General features: G+C 39.4%; 1 protein-coding gene across 11 annotated transcripts in view; it reads right to left on the minus strand.

Moving 5' to 3' along the window:
• Positions 1-21,688, minus strand: part of BRSK2 (BR serine/threonine kinase 2) — a 323,594-nt gene that overhangs the window by 149,005 nt on the left and 152,901 nt on the right. For all 11 annotated transcript variants that reach the window (XM_051622561.1, XM_051622560.1, XM_051622559.1 and 8 more), the window contains exon 2: positions 14,075-14,169. In XM_051622561.1, the coding sequence (XP_051478521.1) occupies positions 14,075-14,169 (95 nt within the window). The remainder of the gene's footprint in view (positions 1-14,074; positions 14,170-21,688) is intronic.

Below are 21,688 nucleotides of genomic sequence, written 5' to 3' on the forward strand. Positions count from 1 at the left end.
CACCTGTTTTGGGCATCTGCTTTCTTTACTTTTCCTAGGAAAAGATATATTGAGCCATACTGAAAGTTATGCAACCTGCAGTAACTCAGCTGTCAATTGGTTTTCAGCTGAAAATATCCACAGCAGAGATATGTCCCAAGGTACTTAGTACCATGCAGAAATAGAGCCCCAGAAAACAATAAAATGGAAGAAAGGACCAGTCCAAGTTAGTCAATGAAGAGGGAAAGCAAAAAATGAAAGAAAATTCACTACAGGTAAATGAATGGTAATGAAACTTCAGAAGAACATTGTTTTCTGAAACTGGGGGTCTTAGCTGAGATGAAACTACCATATGAAGCCCAAGAAGGAAAAAGGGTTTTGGTAGTGCAATTAGTCACTCACAGTATCTCTGACCTTGTTGTGACATGAAGAATTACTTGGAAAGTCTGATCTGTTATTTGCACAAAAAAGAGTAAGGCTTGCAGAAAAGGACTAAACAGTCTGTCAATTAAGTATATAATTTGTTCAACTTGTAATGGAAGAACGATGAAAAAGAAAATACTGGAAATTAGATGTGGATGTGCTATCAGACTATAACCAGAGTCCAGGGTGACAAAGGGAAAAGATTTTTCCTGTTTCTCAGAGAGATAGGAATCCTGTAACAAAGCCATTTCAACTGGTCTGCTATCTTGCTCTCCAAAATCAGGGCAAAAAGAAGTCTCATTCTGCTTCAAATCCAAAACTTGTATGGTCTTCCCACCAGCATCTCCAAGTTTTCTGATGTAACAAATAGTTTATAATGCTGCAGCCTAGGAGTCCTAACATGTGAACAGAAAACTGGCCTCATTTTCCACTCACGCTAATTTATCTTCATAGGGAATAATAAAGAAAATAAATACAGTGTACTTGCAGATACTTAAGACAAGTTTGATTGCAGAACTGGGGAAATGCAAGAGCATGGGAAGAGAAAGACACACAGAACATAAGGTTCAGAGGCTAAAATGTTAGGGAAGAAGGAAGTTTAGCCTTTGTCTATTATTGAGTGGTTGACTCTGCAATGGCAGGCAGGTATCAAGAACTGGTTAATTGAGGGCAAGAGAGAGTACAAAGTGAAAACAGAACAGTCAGGGGAGAAAAACAGCTGCCACAGTCTGTTTTCCCTTAGGGTTTCTAGTTCTCATTTGAAGGAAAAGATACTTTTCAAGTAACCTATTCTGTGGAGCTAATTCCCTGGAAGTGCTGGGAATCCATTAGTATCATTGCCTAACATCTCTACACACTAACATGTGTAGTGACCTTTCAGATTCTGTATCTAATAAAACACAAACTAACACAGCAGTGACAAAAGCATTATATGCATATACTCACTCATCCCTCAACCTTCCTCTTCACCATTAACACACATCCTGATAAATATAGCAAAGAGGAATTAAAGACAGGTTTCTATACAAAGAGGGGAAAAACCTGCCACCTTAGCTTTTGCAGCTGTGGGCAGCTAAAGGGCAACAGCCCTTCTGATAAAATTATGTGATCTTTGCCACCTCCAAAGTTTGCTTTTCACAAGGCAGACGTGTCCTCCCCAGGTATTTATAGGTATAATAGGCTGAGTATGTTTTGTATCACAGTATATTTTAGGAGCCAACGTACTGTTCATGCTGCCTGCATATTGTTTTTTCAAAGGATAATTTCTAAGGTATATGTAATACAGTTATAAACAACAGAATAAAACTTACCCCAGTTCTACTCTAGCTTTCTGATCTATGTATTTTTGTGACTGCCCTGTATCAGTAGACCCATGGGGTGAATTCAAGTCTATGGGAAGAGACTAACTTACAAACCTATGCACTCCATGCCCTTTGGTGCTGTGGGTGAGATGTCAAGATCCCACAGAAACCCCTGTGTTTCTCCTCACATCATTGTGGCACACACAGAGAGGGAGGTGCCCAGAAGCAAAGAACATTTAACATACTGACTCAGATGGGCGGTCAGCAGTTTAAACCAGCCACTTGATGTTACAATAATGAGGATTCAGTTTAACAGTTGTTCTGCATGCACAGTAATCCCCCCCCATCCCCAGGAAATCACTTAAAAGTAAAATTAGAAAAAAAAAAGAATCTGTTTGAGAAGAAGAACGTAGTGGGTGGAGTAAAAATGCCCATGGGTGAGTAAAAATTATTTCTCACAGCAAGAGGATCAGGGAGCTTCTGAGCTTTACTTCAGGGATAACATAGTATAAATAAAACTCCAGGGCCAAATCCAGACCTGTAGAAAATAGCTGCAGTTCTGCTGAATTCAACAGGAGTAGAATCCTCTCATGATAACTCTGAGCTTAGGCCAGTATGTTTCATACACGTTTTGAATTACAGAATTCTTGCTTGAAAATTAATGAAAGTTATTTTCATGATGGTTAGCGGAATTACATCATATGCCACTTACTCACCAGGTAACAAATACCTTGTTCTATATTGTCTACTAAATCAATAAAAAATTCCCATCCAGTATCAATATATTGTGATGCATGTTGGAGCAATCTTGATCTTTGAACTAATACATCACCAGCTTCCTGAATCTCATAACCAAAACTAGTTCATTAAAACATATTCTCAGGGATATGCCTGGCCTATAAAACCTTGAAACACATTCTTAATTTCTACAGGAGTTAGGTACAGGATTTAAGCTTAGGATACCTAAACCTCTATGTATGCACTAAATCAATGCACTAAACCTTTTTGCCAGGTCCTGAATTCTTCAGTTCTGCTCAGATCTCTCACTTCTCTAGTTACAATGTGTGCTACAGGTGTAGGTATTCATAGTCCTGATCATAAGAATTATTCACCTGTTCATATACACTGGTTGAAATACCGTAACTTTAAATTTTTATGTCTGCATATGCAAATAAAGAAGCTAATAATTCTGACTTGCTATTAACCACATTTTCTTTAAATCAGGCTATGTTAAATTCTGTATTCAGTCACACTGAAGTTCACAGACCTAGTATCAGACCATTAGACATGATGGCAGAATTTGTGGCCTTTTATTCAAGATAAGAATGCACACAAAATAGACCCATGTTTTGCTTAAGTTTAATAAGTTTTTGAATAAAAAGATAAATGAACACCTCTGAAGGCATATGGGTATATGGATACTGCAGCTAAAGGTTGAACTGAGGTCTGAGGATACAGAACTACCAGAGGGGTTATAATGTCAGTAGCTGTAAAAAAGGACAGCTATGGGATAGTCTGAAGAGAGGTACATAAAGGAACCAGATCAAAATATAGAAGCAAAATATGTTTGCAGTAGTAGCAGACAGTTATAGCAACAGGGAGGAAGAAATCAAGGATGATACAAATGGTATCGCTGTTCAAAAGATGTGTAAAAATAAGCAGAGATGCCAAACATCTCTAACTGGATCTGCACCTGGAAAACAAGTGGAAGAGAAATAGAAACTGTAATGAAAGGGACAGCTGGAGAGATTATATCAGAGGATGGAGGTCAAGCCTCTGTGCAAACCAGCAATTTGAGAGAGTGAGAAACTGAAGAGTCAGAAATAGCTAAGACCTCTTTAGAAGTGTAGTGAAGGTATGCCAATATGTTCATTATTTCATTTATCATCTGCAAGTTGTTCCTCAAACTATAGTTACAGAACTTGATCTATATTTAAAATTTGATTTATACATAACATTTAAATCACAGAAATCCAGTAATTATGTCCTTTATTCCATCCCAGGGCATATGTGATCCCATTTCTAGTGCTCCCTCCTACATAATACTGAGATCTCAAGACTCCAGGCATGGTCTAAGAAATCATCCCTCCTTTCACTGCTGATTTGGCTGCTCTCTTGTTGCTATTCAAATCACAAACAAGATGTGAGCTTTCCCATGGGTTCCTTTAGCCTGCAAAAGCCTCTGAGTCCCCTCAGTAAAGCAACCATTTAACCAGAGTCCAAAACCCTCTTCGTGCTACTGCTGTTATGTTTATTTTCAACTGCTGAGCCCCCATTCTTTGAATGCAAGTCTGTTGATTCTCAGTTTTACTCATCAATTTTCTTTCTGCTGTCCTGTTTAATAATCTGTTTCACTGATTGGTTGTTCCTACCATGAGGCTGCAGCATTCAATACTGTCTCCAAGTTCTCCAAGGCATTATGTTTTAATTCCCACTCCTATAGATTTAGAAAAAAAAATTGCTCTAAGTCTTTATTTGATGAGTGATGCAAGCTTGTTAATTACTGAATGCAACAGCCATGATAGCTGGTTAATCTCTCTCCTCATATCTGCACTGGGGTTCAGGTTAGACATTAGGGATTAATACCAACAGCAGTCCTTGTTTGAGTGGGACAATGGACTACATAAACCCTCAGAGGGTTTCCAATCTTCTAACCCTTATTTCTATGATTCTACATATTTGTCCAGTATTTCACTCCTGTATGCTGTAACATTCTGACTAGTTCAGGTTTCTTCATCCTTGATATCACTTCTCTTCCTCAAGCACTAATGTCATGAGCTCCAGTCTTGACACTTGACAGTACAAACTCTGGTTCAATCTGTATTGCGATGCATCTGCAGCCAAATGGATGGAGAGAGCCATTGAATTTGGTATCTGCCAAAAAACAGGTGACATGCTGCCAGGGGGCAGGATGGCTCCATAAACTACATGCCCTTTTGGTACACAACCAGCAAGTGGCTATTACCCAGCACTGAGCAGACACAGTCCTCAGTCACTGGTAATTGGTACCACTCTCTTCTCAACACTAAGTGAAGCCGTTTTCAGCTGTGCTTTTACCTAAAGTGTTCTCACCACTATCAGCCTTGCTCAGCCATACAGGAGGGCAAGGGTACCTTTTCCCTCAAACATGAAGGCTTAAGGTTAATACAACTCTGATGAATGTATCTTTTTGTTCTGCTAGGCAATTGGCAGGGCCCAGATGCCTTGTCTCTTATATTGGGGATATTCATTCTGGTACAATCCAGAGTAATAAAATCTACAATTTGCACTGCATTGCTATCCAGAAGGGACTTGGTACTGTTAGGTATCCCCATGAGACTACTCCCTAATTCCAGCTCCTCTGTGGCTGCCAAATTCACAACTTACACCCCTATCTGAAAAAGAAGTGAAAACATGACCCCAGATGACTGTGAGAACAGCTGTGTGCCACTCTGTCCTGTGTCCAATGACCTTAGCCATTTGTTCTTAAGTAAATGTCATTATTTTCTGGATTTGATAAATCAAGGATTGATTTAAGAGGTGGAAATGAGGATAAAATGAATTTATACTACCTAGAGGATAAAATGCACTATTTTACTGTGTGTGTATTTCCTTTCTGCTTCGAAAGTGCTGAAGTGGACAGTGAGGGACAACAGGAGGTTAGCAAAGGATAGAAGGGATTTAGGAAGAAAACTCAGTGACAGCTGAGAGAGCAGGAGGGAAGAGAGGAAATTCCCCAAAGAAAAGCAATAAGAACATTAGGCTGATGGGGTTTATTTCAAGGTATTATGAAGGAAATATTACATGAAAAATCTCAAAAAAGTAACTTAATGCTAAAGTATTTCACAGCTGGGGAAAATTATTGTCTGTATTGCCAGCAAGCTTTTTCTGCTGGACCATCTCCACACACAGGAATCTAGACATGCATGCAAGACTTTTGCCCATGGAGCAACAGTAAATTCCAGTGAATTGCAAGGATCCACGGTTACAGGTTTCTGACACAGTGTGACTAGACTTGCAGAACATTGTAAAATGTAATCTATTAGCAGTATTACTAAGCATTCTTGAAAAAGCCAGCCTGCACTCCAGAAGTCCTTGCCACTTTCAGAAGTCCCTATTTCTACCAGGGGGAATGGAAGGTAACAGACCAGAGTTGTTGCTGAGCAATTGTTACATGCTGAGACACTGCTACAGATGAAGTTCAACATTAAACTAAAACTCTCCTTTCCTATAGTTTATAGATAATTGAGGTAACACCCCCATTATGCCTCACAGCATAAAGGCATTGCTCCTGCCTCTCAATGCAGCTGCAGAGCATACCATGTTATGTTACACTGCAAGGTACAGGGTTCTGAACAAACAGTGATTGCTTTTCCCACATCGCAGCAGAATCATCCATGCTATGACTGCAGTTTTGACACTACATGGTAGCTGGACCACTAGGGCAAGGGCTGCAGTTCTTTTAGTATTAATGCACCCGAAGATTCTCTGGGAGTTGGAATGGTGTTCCATTTAGTTCAAAATGAACTAAACTGTGAAGTTGCGTGTATGTGTGGTGTGTGCATCCATGGAAGAACAGTAGGGGAATGCAAACAGTGGTTTATTGCAATAGGAGTGCCCTTCATGAACAGACCAACATATTAAACATGTGCTAACCATGGATTTGGCATCTCAGGAGGCAAGGCAGCAAGTTCAGAGATAAAAACTGGTAAAAGAGGAAATGCCCAAATACCTAAAATCTTACTGCTAGAGAGATCAACATGATCTAACAGCAGCAAAGCAAACCCGTGCCATACTGTATCCAGCTCTGACAGTTCTGGAACTAAGAGTTAATTGCACTGGGATTGAGCCTTCCCAGATTTTTCCTAAATTTGTGCCAACCACTTAATAGCACGAACTGCAGGGATAGACCGAGTGACACCTGGTTTACACTTAACAAATGACCAACAAAATGCTCATGTTGGAAAGAAGAATGCAAAACAAACAAAAAGAGCACTAACTGACAGTGCAATGCCTGCCCGTGGCTCTCACCTGTACTAGTTAAATATCCATTAGGTGACACACCTCATCTGAGCTGAGAAACCCATAAGCTACATGGGACTAAGAAATGCTTCTTAACAGAGATGTACTGCTGGTACAGTACAGGCAACACCCAGCTGTTTCAGCAAAAAATTAAGATAATCTTTGAACAAAGCCTTTGCTCAAATGGGCTGCCTGTTATATACAGGGATGGACTACGACTCTTAATTGGGATGAATCAGTATATTGATGTTTATAGTGCTTATTCTACGTGATAGATGCAGGGTCAATTACCTGAGCCAATTCTGGTCTCAGTCAATCTACTTAAGGATTGATGTCCCATTACTGCTAGAGCTCTTCTGATGTAATGCTAGTTCTCTTTCCAAGACCAAAGAAGATAGAATTAAAAGGTTTTCAGACAAGATTCTGGAAAATTAAATACTAACCAATGTAAAACTAAGTCAGAAGTCTTTTCATCTGCAACGCAGAAAGAAGAGTTTAGGATAGAAAAGAAAATATACAACAACCTAAACCACACTTGCCAAGTTAACGTTGGTCCTTAATTAAATCACGGGTTTTCACAGTCTCTGCTTTGCAGCTAGCAAGCAGGACTCCCTCACAGCCTGCTACAAATCCAGAGAGAGTTCAAAAGAAATCTAGTCCTTGATATACTGGGAGTTCATTTATTCACAGTTATTTCAGAGAAAATAATTTTAGTGAATCAGTATCTTTTGAGAAAACTAAGCTTTGGCAAAGGAAGAGGAGAATTCCCAAACGCTTTGGTAGAGAAAGCTATGTGAAGTCAAACTATGGTCTGTCTCACCCCAAATGCAAGCATGGTGCAATTACGGCGGAAAACAGTTAAAGCTGAACAGAAAGGGTTTTTACAGGCTAATTATTGACAGCAGCTTCACAGGTAGATGAGGACTGGATGGCAGAGCACATTTAGACATCTCATCTCTGGGAGCAGTTATTGCTCTATCCAGGCATTATGGGTATGATCAAGTGAAATGAATGGAAAAAACATTCCTTGACTCTAGCTGGGTCTCATGAGGGACATTTCTTGCTGTATTACCAAGACAGTGCATGAGGATAGTAGGCTATGTCTATGTGTTTGCACACACAGGGCTGTGGGTAGAACATGTTTGGTACAACAAAGGTTTGAGCCAGACTGCTATAAAAAAATCTATGGAATTAAAAGTAGGGTGGAAAATATAGGGCAAATTATTTTTATAGCTTGCCTAGATGCCTCAATTGATCATACTAGCTTTAGAAAGCAAAAGGTACTCTGCACATTTGACAGGTTTGTTCCTCTGACAGGTACTTCATGTGCTTATGATTCCTGTGTAATTTCCTTCTTTAAGAATACCTCAAACTGTGTTACTTGTGGGTGTGGTAGAAAGTGGAGGTGGAGAATGATTCTTCTCTGAAGGAAATACAATTACCCAACTTCTTTAACTGCTCAAATGACAAGTGAACAGGCTTTCAATGCTTCCCACCAACTCCAGTTTAAAAGAAAACATTCTCCATTCAGTGACAGATCCCTGCTCCCAAACTCCCTACAGCAGAAGGGAGCCAGGGAAAAAAAAAAAATCTTTTAATTTCCCCACATTTTTAATATTGCAAGGTGATTTTTTGTCTCAGAGTTTCTACTGGAATACTAACTAGTATCACAGAGGCTGGGGATGAATGTGTGTTTGTGCACTCGTGTTCTTTGATGAGTGCCAATCATTGCTGCAATTTGCTCACCACCTATGCACTGTCAAAAAGACACACAGACACATGCACACTTCTGATCTCGTCTCTTCCAGTGCTAAAAGCAGACAAGTTTGTGGTAATTCTCAAAGTTAAAGATACACCACAATGGGGATGATCGTATGTGTTCTAAACAAGCACATGTTAAAGGGACAATCTGTGTTTTAACGTATTCATTTGTAGACTGCAATCTGCAAGTTCAACTGCAAGAAAAAATATGAGTATCGGGGAGTACATACATCCTTTGGGGAGATTTCATTTCCTTTGTCCTTTCATCTTTTTTGCTATGAATAAAAGGTCCTCTGGGTTATTCTCCTCTCACAGCAATATGCCAATCAATCAGAAGAATAACAGATGAGTACCAGTAAGTTTGCACAGCGTTTCTTAATCAGAAAGTCCTGGAAAGTTTGATTAATGCCTTTAAGCCTTCTTCTGTTTAATAAAAGGAAATTCTTTCCCTCCTATTTGCTATATTTAAAATGACCATTTCTAAAATCTTGTGTGCCAGTATCCTAGATTAGTCTAAACACATCTCACTGGTGAAATCATATGGTCTTGTTTCTTTGATCATTCGTACCCGACAAAAGGGGAATTCAGCGTCATCAGCAGCTTAACACCATTTCCACTGCAATCTCCTAAATATGCCACTATTTAAGAAAAAAAAATATCTGGGGAAATTCAGTTTTGGTGCTGATGAGGTTAGCTTTGCTAATATCAGGGAACTGGCCTTGTTATGATCAAAGCTGAATTTTAATAAAGATATGTTATTCACTCTGTTTCTGTCTCTGTCTCAGATTTAGCTTCTCCCTGACACTTCCGATATTCTGGTAATGACTGCTGCAGACCAGGCCTCCAGTCAGCAGCTAAGGACAGCTAGTTCAGTCAATATTACAGTCTTTTGTTTCAAAGTCTGAAAATTAGGTATTCCAAAGAGAAGATGCTGCTCTCAAGTGTTCCCTTCTTAAACTTTCTTGGAGGAGCCTAAATTTCTGCTTCTGCAGATGCCTTGCACAAGCACCTGTCTTTATGATCCAGAAAGAGGTAAGTGACTTTTTACAGATTTCTAGTGTGTGATTAGAAATTCACAGCTACATCAATTTTAAGGCCAGAGAGACTGATGAGTTAGTCAGAGCTAATGCATGCTATGGATTAGGAAACCATCTTCAACAATTCCCACTGCAAGTCCAGCGACTGAAGATGAATTAGGATCTAGGTTTTAGAAAAAAACCACAACAGTTCAGAGGGAAAAGTCACCATAGCTTTGCGTGGCTTGTTCCAATATGCAGCTTCATCCAGTGGTCAAATAGGACTAGTATTTCTACATTTAATCTGTCTACCTACAGTTTACAACTATCAGTTTCCAATAATCTTTTTGTCCCCAAGACTGTAATATCCTATTTTATCAAAGGTTTATCCTCCTTAACAGTATTTACAGGGCGTGATTAAGTTAGTTCTTAACCTTCTCTTTAACAAACTAGGTAAACTCACTCCCTTCAGTCTCTCATAAAACATGAGCTCTGAATGTTTACTTACTCTCTCAGATGCTTTCCTAATTTTGACCAAATTCTAAATTTTATTAATGAAGAATGAGCACATCAAGCAGACATGCTGCATGTCAATAGTTTTTGCAACAAAACAGTATCAGGTATTACATGACTATGTAGCAAAACAGGAAAAGAGAGAAAAAGGAAAGAAATCACAAAATGGGAGAGAAAAGAAGAATGAAAGGCAAAATAACAACTGAAAGAAGAGAGGAGAAAGGTAAGACTCAAAGTAGGACAAGGCTTTAGAAGCTAAGAAAGCAAAGAAGCTAAGGAAGGAGCAAGAGATGACAAAAAGACTATGCAAAGCAGTGGCTATTTACATGGATGCTTTTGTAAGTTATCTTGACTGTTCCAAGAAGCTGATGCTCAATCCTGCTGCCTACCCCTCCACTCAATGATTTCAGGCAAATGGTGATCTCTGGCAGTTATAATTGCGTGACCATCCCTCTTTATGAATACACACTACACCTTTGAAGATGTTTTTGGAAGCAGAGCTCATTAGCACCAAAAGGCACTAAAGCAACCAACCAATCTGCCCCACACCTACTACCCATGTTTCAATAAAGCTCCACAAGAAAAAAGTGGAAGGGACTGTGTCTCTTCCCATCCCCCATCCTGGAAATACCTGCCTCACTTCAAGGCTCAGCACTGGAGGACTCAGAACAAACAAAAGGTACATACATACAAGGCACACATATAGAGCTCTGGGCTCCAGTCATCAAGCCTGGGACATTTGTGGCTTTCTCAGGATGCCTGTGTGTTCAAGTAATTAGTCCAAGGCTAGCTGTCCCCGTGTCACTCTTCACCTTTATGCTCCCATTGCTTCTACTACCACTGTATTCAGAATTTCATCTGATGAATCACCAAAAGCTTTTTTTGTTGTTATTTATTCTTTGGAAGGAGGGAGTGGAAGAGAACTGGTGATGAGATAACCAGGACAGGACTCTTCTGAGCACATCTCATGAGGTGCCTCAACATTTCAAAACAAGCTTTTGCTGCCTCAGAGGAAAAATCTGCTTTATCCTTTACATTTTGAAGTTATAAACATCAAACACTTTTTTCTGGAACTGAAAATGCAGACATCAATAGTGAACCTGTGTGTTCATGGAGCTTACTGTTTTATGGACACATTCTGGTCTTGTATTCTCGGCCTAATTTCCCTCTCAGTGATACTGAAGTAATTAATGAATTAATGAACCCTATTTCAATCTCAAGACACTTCCTAAAATACACTCCTTTCCGAAATCTTTCTGCTGATTTGTGGTAGAGCAAGCTAGAGGTACCATGAAAGGAGGGGCGGTAGGGGAGGGTGTGCCACAGTGCGGCTGAAGAAACCCAGCTGAAGCTTTTACCAGTTGTGTGAAAGCTGGACTGAGAACAGAACCAGCCCTTCTGTTCTTGTCTGTGAAAGCACATTTGTAGCCTTGCCCGAAAAAGCAGGCTCCCAAGTGGTCCCAAGCTGGAGCTGGGAAAGGAACACTGCTCCCCAGCCTGTGTCTAGCAAGTGAGGGCATGACAAAGCAAAAGTCTCACATGAGCATTGAGCAGCCCTGTCCTTTGATAGGTCAGCAAGTGCTTTGATGATACATTTACTGCAGCTTGTGCTGCGTTGTGCCTACATGTGTATCATCTCCACACCAGCAATTCTGCTAATTGAGACCAGCTGCTTCAATTCCAAATTCTTCTCTCCAGAAATACTGATACAATGATGTTATTATTAGAAAGCACTTTACCAAATGCCCCTCAATTCTGTACAGCTCAGATGAAGAGCAGCTGAAGAAAGAAGGTACACTTCCCTGAACATACAGAATAAAAACACTGCAAATACACTGGAGAAATGAAGGCTATAAGAAGCAAGTCAAAACAGAATAATGATGGCAGAGAAAGCAGCTTGCTGTATATGCTTATGCCTGGCATTTTAGATGTTGTCAGAAGGACTGAGAGCAGACTTCTTCCTTTTGCTCTAGGATAAACGGAAACAGCACTGTAGTGTTACAGCTTCATGTGGCAGGTGTGCGTATTTGTCAGATCCAGTTTTTCTGCCCCAGGATAGATTAAAGCAAAATCCATCAGTCTGGGCGTGGCTTGGGACAGTAGCTGTGGTCTTGAATCATTTGGCTCCAGGGATTGTTCTGCACAGACAGTCGCTGGAACTGATAAGCCAGTGGGAAGGTCTGCAAAGTAGGAATGCCACCACACCATGACTTGGCTTCACTGTTGGCTGTTTCCCTGTGGCTGCAGACTTCATGCAGCAAGCTGTCAGCTAGATGTTTGGCAATGGTCACACTGGGATTGCTGAAAGCTGCAAGCATTTTTTCCCTTTGGCTCGGCCAGATTAAACTGGCTACCAGTATAGTCAATTCCAAATTCACTTAGAAGTCTCAGGCCCTGTCTGTGACCATCAGACACATAGCATTCCTGGAAAGACATCTGGTTACTACATTTATGCAAGAACCGGGCAAACCAATTCAATCCCATCTGTTTTTCCAACCTCCTGAGCACAGAGTACAGAATCTTTGAAAGAGAAAATCTCACCAAGGATGGTCTGAAAATGAGAATCACAATAGAGCATGCAGTTTCCTCCTGAGAAGGATGCTGTACAGTCTTACAGAAAACATGGTATGCTTCAGCATGCAGCTGTGTAAAAAAAGGCCTAACACACCATTTCACTATTCAGATTTCATACTACAACTAAGGTGATGCAACACAGCTAGAGCAGAGAGATCACTTTGCTATGCTAAGTGATTTGCCTCCTACTCTGAAAATCAATGAGGTAAGTAAAATGTTTTATACAGATATCAGACATTATCTCTCAGCAAACAAAATGCTCATGGTTTTAAAAAATATTCCTACTTTGTTTTCTCTGGAAAATACTGAGTGTGTTTAGAGTCTCATTCATATTTTACCATTTACACACTTTGTTTACTTTCATTGTGTTCCATTCATCTGCTGAATCTCCCTTTAAAGTTTCAGGTTTCTTATTTATTTAACTTTCTGAGTTTTGGTCTGTTACAGAAAACTATTTGAATACAAAATACTGTGGAAAAGGGAATGCTTCAATGAAATTCTCAAACACATTAGCAACTGAATATAAACTTTAGGAATCCTTCTCTGAAAAAAATAAATTGACTTTGTATGTGTAACATTCAGTGAGAGCACCTGCCATTAAACCCCATTTTCTTTCTGCTTTTAGTAAGGTTGCTATACTTGTCCTGGAAAACAGCTGACACAGAAATATATATAAGAAACAGCAGTGTAAAAATATATGTTCCATATGCTTGTAAGGAAGTTACTTCAATAAAGTGCTCTATGCTGCATGCAAACCTGTCAGCATCATTTGCAGCTTGATGGAATTCTGTAGATTGCAGTGCAGGTGAGTTCACTCCAGCCAAGCTAAACTTAGCCTTTCTAGTCACCATATCACATTAATAAGCTTTATGCACGTATTTTCTTTTCAGGTTTGCATGATCAATGAATGACACTCATGAAAGGAGACAGATATCACAAGGCCAGGTATGAAACGAATTAAGCTCTTCTGAACACTGCAGTCATTGGGATCATCTGTACAGACACTAACGGCTTCCAATGGCACAGCTCTGTGGATTATAATGGCACAGCTCTGCGGATTGTTAACAGAATTACATCAGCTTTAAACAGTCACGGGCCTTGGTGCATCAGGTCATGACAAACCCATGCAGCAGAGCAAGCAGTAGAAGCATTCAAACAACACATTCAACAGCCTCTCTTAAATCTCTTCCTACTGACATTTGTAAATTGCAGTCTGCAATGTACCACAACTATCAGCAATCGAAGTAAGATGCCCAACACACATCTGCCCCAGCAGAGAAGCAGGAACTCTGCAGCTGACCTTTTATTTTGCTCACAAAGCAGAGACATTCCCATTTAACATCAGCCCTAGTCTCCCCCTTAATGAAATTACTGTTATCATGCTCTGCATAATCCTAGTACTGACAGGGATGTTTGTTATATGTAATTAAAGATACTAGTTTTGCAGAGAACAGAAGACACAGAGCCAAGGACTTATTTTTTTAAAATCTCCCATTAGAAAATTACCTTCATTAGCACTGACTCGCTGAGCTTCTCTCTGTTGACAATTTTTATCGCGACTTTCTGACATGTGACACAGTGAACCCCCAACTTCACAAGCCCTGCAGGAGAAACAGAGCAAAACAAAAAGGTTGGTTAGAGATACCCATTGTTGAGATTTTTGTTCTTAGTATGGCACCCAGCAGTTGGCAACTTCTAAGCGAACTAATTTCCACTAGTCCCTTCGCCAGCCAGATAAGAGTAATGAAGACCCCGCAGCTCACATTGTGACCATTTGGCAGTAAAGCTGCCAACACCCTTATTGCTGCTGCATTTTGTGTGATTAAAGCTGTGTTTTTGTTGAAGCACTGCATTCCACTTCTCACGACTCAAAGTGTGTTCTACCAGTAAGAAGTAAACTTCTGCCAATTCAGCTAAACCAGGCTAAGGGCTTTTGCTGACACCTAATACCAATAAAGCTCAGAAATCAACAAACTAGATGGTCAAATGTCTACAGCGTAAACATGGCCTCTATGTTTTTTCTATCTCCTTCCAAAGCTTTCATGATCATAATAAAAAGGTACTTAAATAAAAAGCTGCTTTCCCTTACTGTTTTAACTTACCCTGCTGGATGAAGTTAACACTGTGATTAATGCAATTGTGGCATGGAGGAAAAAGAACATATGCTGATACCACTCTAACTTCTTTTGGTTTGTTTTTATTTACTAAATCCTTGTCCTCAACTAACTTAGAGTGCTGGTAAATTATCATATTAACAAAAGGATATGGAGAGCCCTGACAGCATCAGGATGTCTGAGCTACCACAAAAATATGGAACAAACCACCAAGAATTAAAAGAGATAAGTAATACGCATGAAAACTCTGAAAATTTTGACCTAAATCTGTTGACTTGCATGAAAGCACACTGAGGTATCTTCCACAAGTGAGTTTAAGATAGTCCCCTGTGCACATGCAGCACAACGCCTGATAGGCTAAATCCCATCCCACGCCACATATAATATTCCAAATTCCCATTTAGTTTAATTCAGTTATAACTGAAGTAAGAAGAAATGGCACTTCTTTGTTGTCACTGAGACCTGCTGGGCTTCACAGAACATTTATGAGCAATGACATTACACAGTAAGAAAAATTCTAGTTCAGTTCTGTGCTCATAAGTTAGGTTGCAGGTAAAGACCCCTCCTAACACAAACCACAAAGTCAAACATGTTGCTTTATCAGCAAATGAAACACAACAGATCTGCAGTCCAGCAGTACAATCAACACAGGACTTCACACTTATTGAAGGATGAATACATAGACTATTGCTGTACTACAAACTGTCCCTGTAGCAATCTCCTACAGATACTTGTCTATCTTTTTGCTACACAGTTAATAATAAATTTGGAACCATTAATCACTGGTTATTATGCTGAGAAATAAATTCCTAACTTTCTTCCAGTCATATCTCTTTTATGGCATGCTTAAATGTTCTGGATATTTCTAGTCACATAATTTCTCAGTCTCATCTGGTTAAATGCTGACATCGTTACTTTCAGCCATGACATAAACAAGTAAAAAATTAAGAATGCTACGCACTGACAAATCCATTTGAAACTCTGTTTGGCATTAGTCTGTTCTCTGCCTGAAGGGGCCAAGAAACACAGCTGGGTGAAGATGCTGTCATGTCCGACCAGTCCTCACCCTTATTATCAGAATTTTGTCTATTCAATAAATGCATAGTATTACCCATAGCATGACTGGCTCTGTGCTGATCATTCATAGCAGCTGCAGACTTATTTATGCTTCTTCTCTTTGGCTTTGTTCTGTGTTTGGATAGCAGTTACTTGGCACCACTTTGTTGAAAGTGTGCACAGTATCAATCCATGGCAATTGCTTACTTCCTGCTTCCAGCACAAATCACAGATCTACATCACTCTTACAGAATGACCGCATCAATCTTCACATCATTCTTAGTTACGCTTTCAAATCTTGGCAGAACTTCTAGCTTTCCTGCTTATCTAGAATTCCAGGATCTGTGCACAGTGCTGTACTGTAACATGGTGCAGACCAAATTATTTTAAGAGGTCAATAAAGGTGACAAACAACTGCTCTTGGGTAACTGGTGCTTCACCCTGAAGAAAATATAAAGGTTTCTGATATCTCACACTTCAGGGTTTGACTTCAAATATTATTGCTTTCAAATCAAAACATCTGATCCACCGAACTTGGCAGATCTGTAAAATATTTTTCTGTTTTCCTCTCTGAAGCACCCTGTCATCAGTTCATAGAAGGGTTTTAACCATGTACTTCTGGGACACTACTATGCTGTACACAAAATCTTCACAGTGTTCTCTGTCCTTCTGGCTATTAACCTATCACAGAAACTAAAAAATTAAGATTAAACCATTCTGATTGCTATGATTAAAAGGTTAATCAACTGGTATAAGATACTGCACACCTTGCAAAAATCACACTGATGCTGAATAACACTGATTTTATATTGAATTAATTTAATCCACCCCGAGAAGTAATTCTTGCTTTACACAACAGTACCAGAGGACAGAATGAGAAAACAAATGTCAGATTTAATATATTTATCATCTTCTCCTGATTCGTATTTTAAAAATCAAAGAAAAACATGCCCTGTCATCACTGTCTGGTTTGTGGAGACAGAACTTTAAGACAACTCTCTGAAAAGCCCAAAACAGCACTTTTCAGTCTACTAAATTCACTGAATGTAATTTTAGGATAAAAATAACATGTTGCTCTGTCTTGCCTCCTCTCCCCACGCCACTTCTTTTTGACATTTGCATGCCAGCCTAACAAAAAAACACAATGCTTTCCAAGTTCATCTATAGGATAAAGCCCTCCTGCTACTACGAGGAAATCCTAATTGAGCTTGGACAGGAAGGGTTCGTACTCAGGACTTCTATTTCTGTCCTACAATTCCAGTCTAGTGTATAACTGCTCAGAGATGACTTACATGGGAATTTGAACTCCTGTGGGCTTCTGATGCTTAGGAAGACCTTTAACTGACACAGAGAACATAAACGATTGGAGATGTATTATGCATAATGACATACCCTTAGACAGAATAAGAAGCAACAATGTGAGTAAACTCTTGATCTACTAGTGAAATGGAAGTGGCAAAAATGGTCACTTAGAAACAAGTATTCAAGGTATGTTCACATGGTTGTGGAAGACACTGTGGATCTTCCAGTTCTTCCTCTCCTTTATACACAGATATTAATGAGCACCTCAAATATACAGCAAACCTCCAATATGAATGTATGAATAAGTTATACCTTTACTTGTAAACTTATCTACACAGTCAGGCCAGCACCTTGGGTACCTGTGTGGCACCCAAAGGAAAACAAACACGGATGCCACTAAGGACATTTTTGCACTGGCTTGGCTTGAAGTAAGTCTGCCAGTCAACACATAGAGTTTGGATTTGTCAGCTTCATGAGTAATTAACCCCTCAAATGCAGGCAAGTCATCTTCATTATAGTTGAAGTTAACTTTGGACTGTCCTGCCAAAAAAATTACAATGCTGTGGGAATTGAGCACTTGAGGTTCCCCCCAAACACCCACATGGCAGTCACACACACTCACTCTTCCAGACGCACTTCAGGTTTCCATCTATAGGTGGTTTCTGGGGACTCTTGGCCACTGACATGCTGGGGCATTCAAATAAGCCATCAGATTCTATGAGCTGCAAACACTGGGACTGCTTTTACCTTAACCACTGAACTGCACCAGAACCAGCCCTCTAATTTCGGGTTGGGGAGTAAATAAGAAAACATGACCAGGATGTTAGTTAACATTATTTTTTAATTTATAATTAAAACCCATGAGTTGAAAACCAATGCATATGAGGAACCCTACAGGACACAGAGAAAGATGCCATTCAAGGAAGAAAAGCAAAGGGAAGTGCACAGGCCTGACAGGGCCTAATGCTGCACTGACCTGCTAACAATCATGCCTGTGCATTTTGCTGCTGGTAAACTCACAGTCTGCTGATGCTTAAGATAGGGAGATATTTTCTGAAAAGTACAGGAGCTTATGTGATGAGCAAGGGACAGATGTACATCAGCTGGACAGATGGGCACCCCATCCTGAAGCAGTACACAGAGGAATTCTTTATTTTGCCCAAGAAAAATGTACTATTGGGATGGAGAAACAAAAGCTTCCCTCCAGCTGAAACAATATATTCACTGTGAATCCCTGAAAGTCATCTCAGTGGCCTATATTGTAACTGGCACCTCAATGACAGGATTTCAGAAAGGGCTGATTTACTTTTGCCTTGCATTTTGTGTAGCATTTCTTTCTATCACAGACTGAATACAACATTAAGAATTTGGAGCTGGTGTTATTTCATATTTGCTTTACAGTTGGGTCAACAGCAGCATGAGTATGAATAGTAGCACCGTATCCCATTATTACAACTCTTCATTGGAGAAAGAAACATTCTGGGAACAAGAGAGAACAGTTTTTCAATCCTACCCAAAGTTGAAGTCTGCTAAAGACAAAGATCTGAAACAAATTATCATTTTGAGAAAGACTAATAAATAATGAAACAACATTGTTGCTTAAATACAGCACTTATTGTTACTCATTGTTAATGAATAAGGTTCCCACAGTCTTTCAGAAATGTTAAACACAAGTAACTCATTATCCTGATTTTTAACCATAAGGCAAATAACTACTTTAAGAAGTAGAATGAAAAATTAGGAATGTTTGCTACATTTAATACACAGGATTTTTCCGATGGTAAACGGAGGTCTTTAATTTTCTTTTGAAATAAAACCAACCCAGTGCTCCATTCATAAGTATTGATAAATTTCTGTAGTAGGAAAATTAGGCACTGATTTCAGAAGATCATGTGCACACCTCATTGCTTGCACTTCCCTGTCAAAGAACTTAAAAAAAAATCTGAGCCAAAAGCGCTAGTCTGGTCAGTAGTATCTGTTTTGCCTGGATAAGCAATAAAAAGAATGTCTAGAGACAAGTATCACTTCTATTTTGACTTGAGTTAGCTAATTGCCAATTAATTCAAGTCAATGAATACTCTGCAAATGTTAATCTAGGCACTGCAGGACATAAACACTTGTGGTTTACTTCAAGGCTCAGACTAGTACTAGTAACAAACTATCTGGATTAAAGGAGGAAAAAAATCTTCGGCTGAACAAACCCAAGTACACTGTTTTTAAAACAGCTTAGTATACATTTGCTGTATATGAGCTTTGTATATATGACCCTTATATGCAAGCAACATAATTTATCCCCACAAATTGGAGGTTGCTGTTGTAAATCTTAGACGTATTTATGGATGGATGCTCATTCCAGGAAACTACATGTACTAGCATTTGCAAGATCTGCAAACCTTCAAGCATGACAGTTTAGAAAATCAACCCTTAAAGCAAACAAAATCATTAATAAAAATCAAGTGGAGCATAAAACAATGCTTAAAATGTAATATATCTGCTCTTTATTCTCAACAGTTATCTTCACAAACATTGTAGTTTCAATTGGGGTTAAATCAGTTCAGTTACAGTGTCTAACTCTGCTGACTGCAGTGAAGTTGTTACAAGAGTAGAAAACAGATTAAAACTTGGCCCACAGCAACATGATTTCCCCAAAAATTGTAAAATAAGGATAATATTACACATATCGCTAGGACTGTAGAAGGATTAATTGATTAATCCTTACAAAGAATGTTGGAAAGGGAAATAAACCCTATGCAAATTTTACATATTACAACCAGGAAAACTGCATCTTAAATACAAGCTGGAAATAAAGGTCTAGATAATTTCTTATTAATAACTTCCATTTCATTTCCCAATTCTTCTAGCACATAGATTTCCGATACCCTACAATATGCTTCTTACTCTCTTCTTAGGTGCACTGCAAATAAGTTGGTTACTGAGCATCCTACTTATGGAAACCAAAAATTTCCCTTAATTACTCAGTCTTCTCATTGAATAGATGTTTATTTTTCTATAGCAATTGTTAGCTCTAATTATTGCCTTTGAAATAAACAGACTTGTATCAAGTGACAGGTAAATTATACAGTATCAATTTATAATTGCATAAAGGGAAAGGAGGTATAGGGTTGTCTAGAAATTTGAAAGGATGAGGATGGAGCTACCCACGTTTGTAATGAAATAATTTGACCATGGGCTCTTCTACAGAAAGATTCTAGTGTTAAAAGGATGCTCTGAGGGCTCATGCAATAACTGTTTCTAAATTGAATAAACTATAATTACAGTAGGACTAAAACCAGAGTTCTAATGCTCAGCAGGAGAATGGAAGGAGATGTTCGTCAGTGCTGGGATTCACGTGCCTCAGTTCAGAACACAGGGAAGCTGCACACTAAATTGCTATAGCCAAGACTTATTTCCCTGAGCTATGAGCAGTCAAATGTACACTGGCTCAGGCAGCCAAAGGGACACACTCCTAAGCTCAGTGACTGGTGATAACAATGCATCAGCTCAGATGTGATTGGATCCACATGCCTAATACTAGAGAACAAGAGACACAGAAACACACAGCAGCTCACTGGGAGCAGGTTTTACATGGTAGGATCATCCTCCAAGCTCAGCAGGATCAAAAAACACAGAACCAACATCACCTCTATTGATTTTTATCTTGGTCTCTTTCTTACAGTATTTCATAAATCAATACTTCTCAGAAACCCTTCGTGGTCTTCTCAGTATAGCAAAGAACGTGACTCTCGCATCTTACCATACACACTCACTTGTCTGAAGAGGAACCAGGACACAAACCTTGATGAGCACACTGGATGCTGCTTCTGTAAAATGCCATTATTTCCTCGGCCAAACTCTAACAAACCCTTGAAGTCCTCTGGGATTTATCAGCAGCTTGTGATGTCTAGTGGGCTGAGCTCCTATTTCAGATCAAGTCTTTGTTCTCATATGAAAACACTTGGGAAACTAAGATTTTGCTGCCATGGGAGAATTGTAGACTTCAGCCTCTAAGGTGTACATCTGAAAGCATTTGGGCAGCACTCCAATCCCCCATTGACAGGGAAAGAGAGGAGTGGTTTCACTGTTTTCAAATGAAAATGAGAAACTAAAATCCATCAAAGCACCAGAAAAACAAAACAAAACAAAACCCTTTCTTACATCTTTGGATGGGTATTGGGAAACTGTTCAAGTCAAAAGCTTTTCTTTCCACTTTCCAAGAGCTGTACATCTCCTTGAAAACCTCTTTCTGGTGAATGATGAAATCCATGTACCCCTTTAGACTTCATTAATCCTTCGTCAGGAGATGACCAAATACAGCTATTTTAAGAAACAGCTGGAAGCCATCAGATCTCTGTCTATCCTGCCTAAGATATCTTTTAGAAAACATGTTGATATAATTAGGTAACATCTGGGTAATGAGCCACAACATCCCCAACTTGGTCCAATGATCTATTGAGAAGCATTGATGCACTAACAAGGAGGAAACACCATGCAACAGAGAAAGGGGAGGTGAGGAAGGAGGAGGAGAAACAGCAGATAAACTGCTCTTCACATGTGCTTTTAGCTGATGTTAATCCCATTTTCTATGCTCATTTCTTCACTCCACCTTTCCACCCTCCCTCTATCAGGAATGCCCTCACACCTTTTTGAC

This window comes from Apus apus, chromosome 5 (genome assembly GCF_020740795.1).
Source record: "Apus apus isolate bApuApu2 chromosome 5, bApuApu2.pri.cur, whole genome shotgun sequence".
NCBI lineage: Eukaryota > Metazoa > Chordata > Aves > Apodiformes > Apodidae > Apus > Apus apus.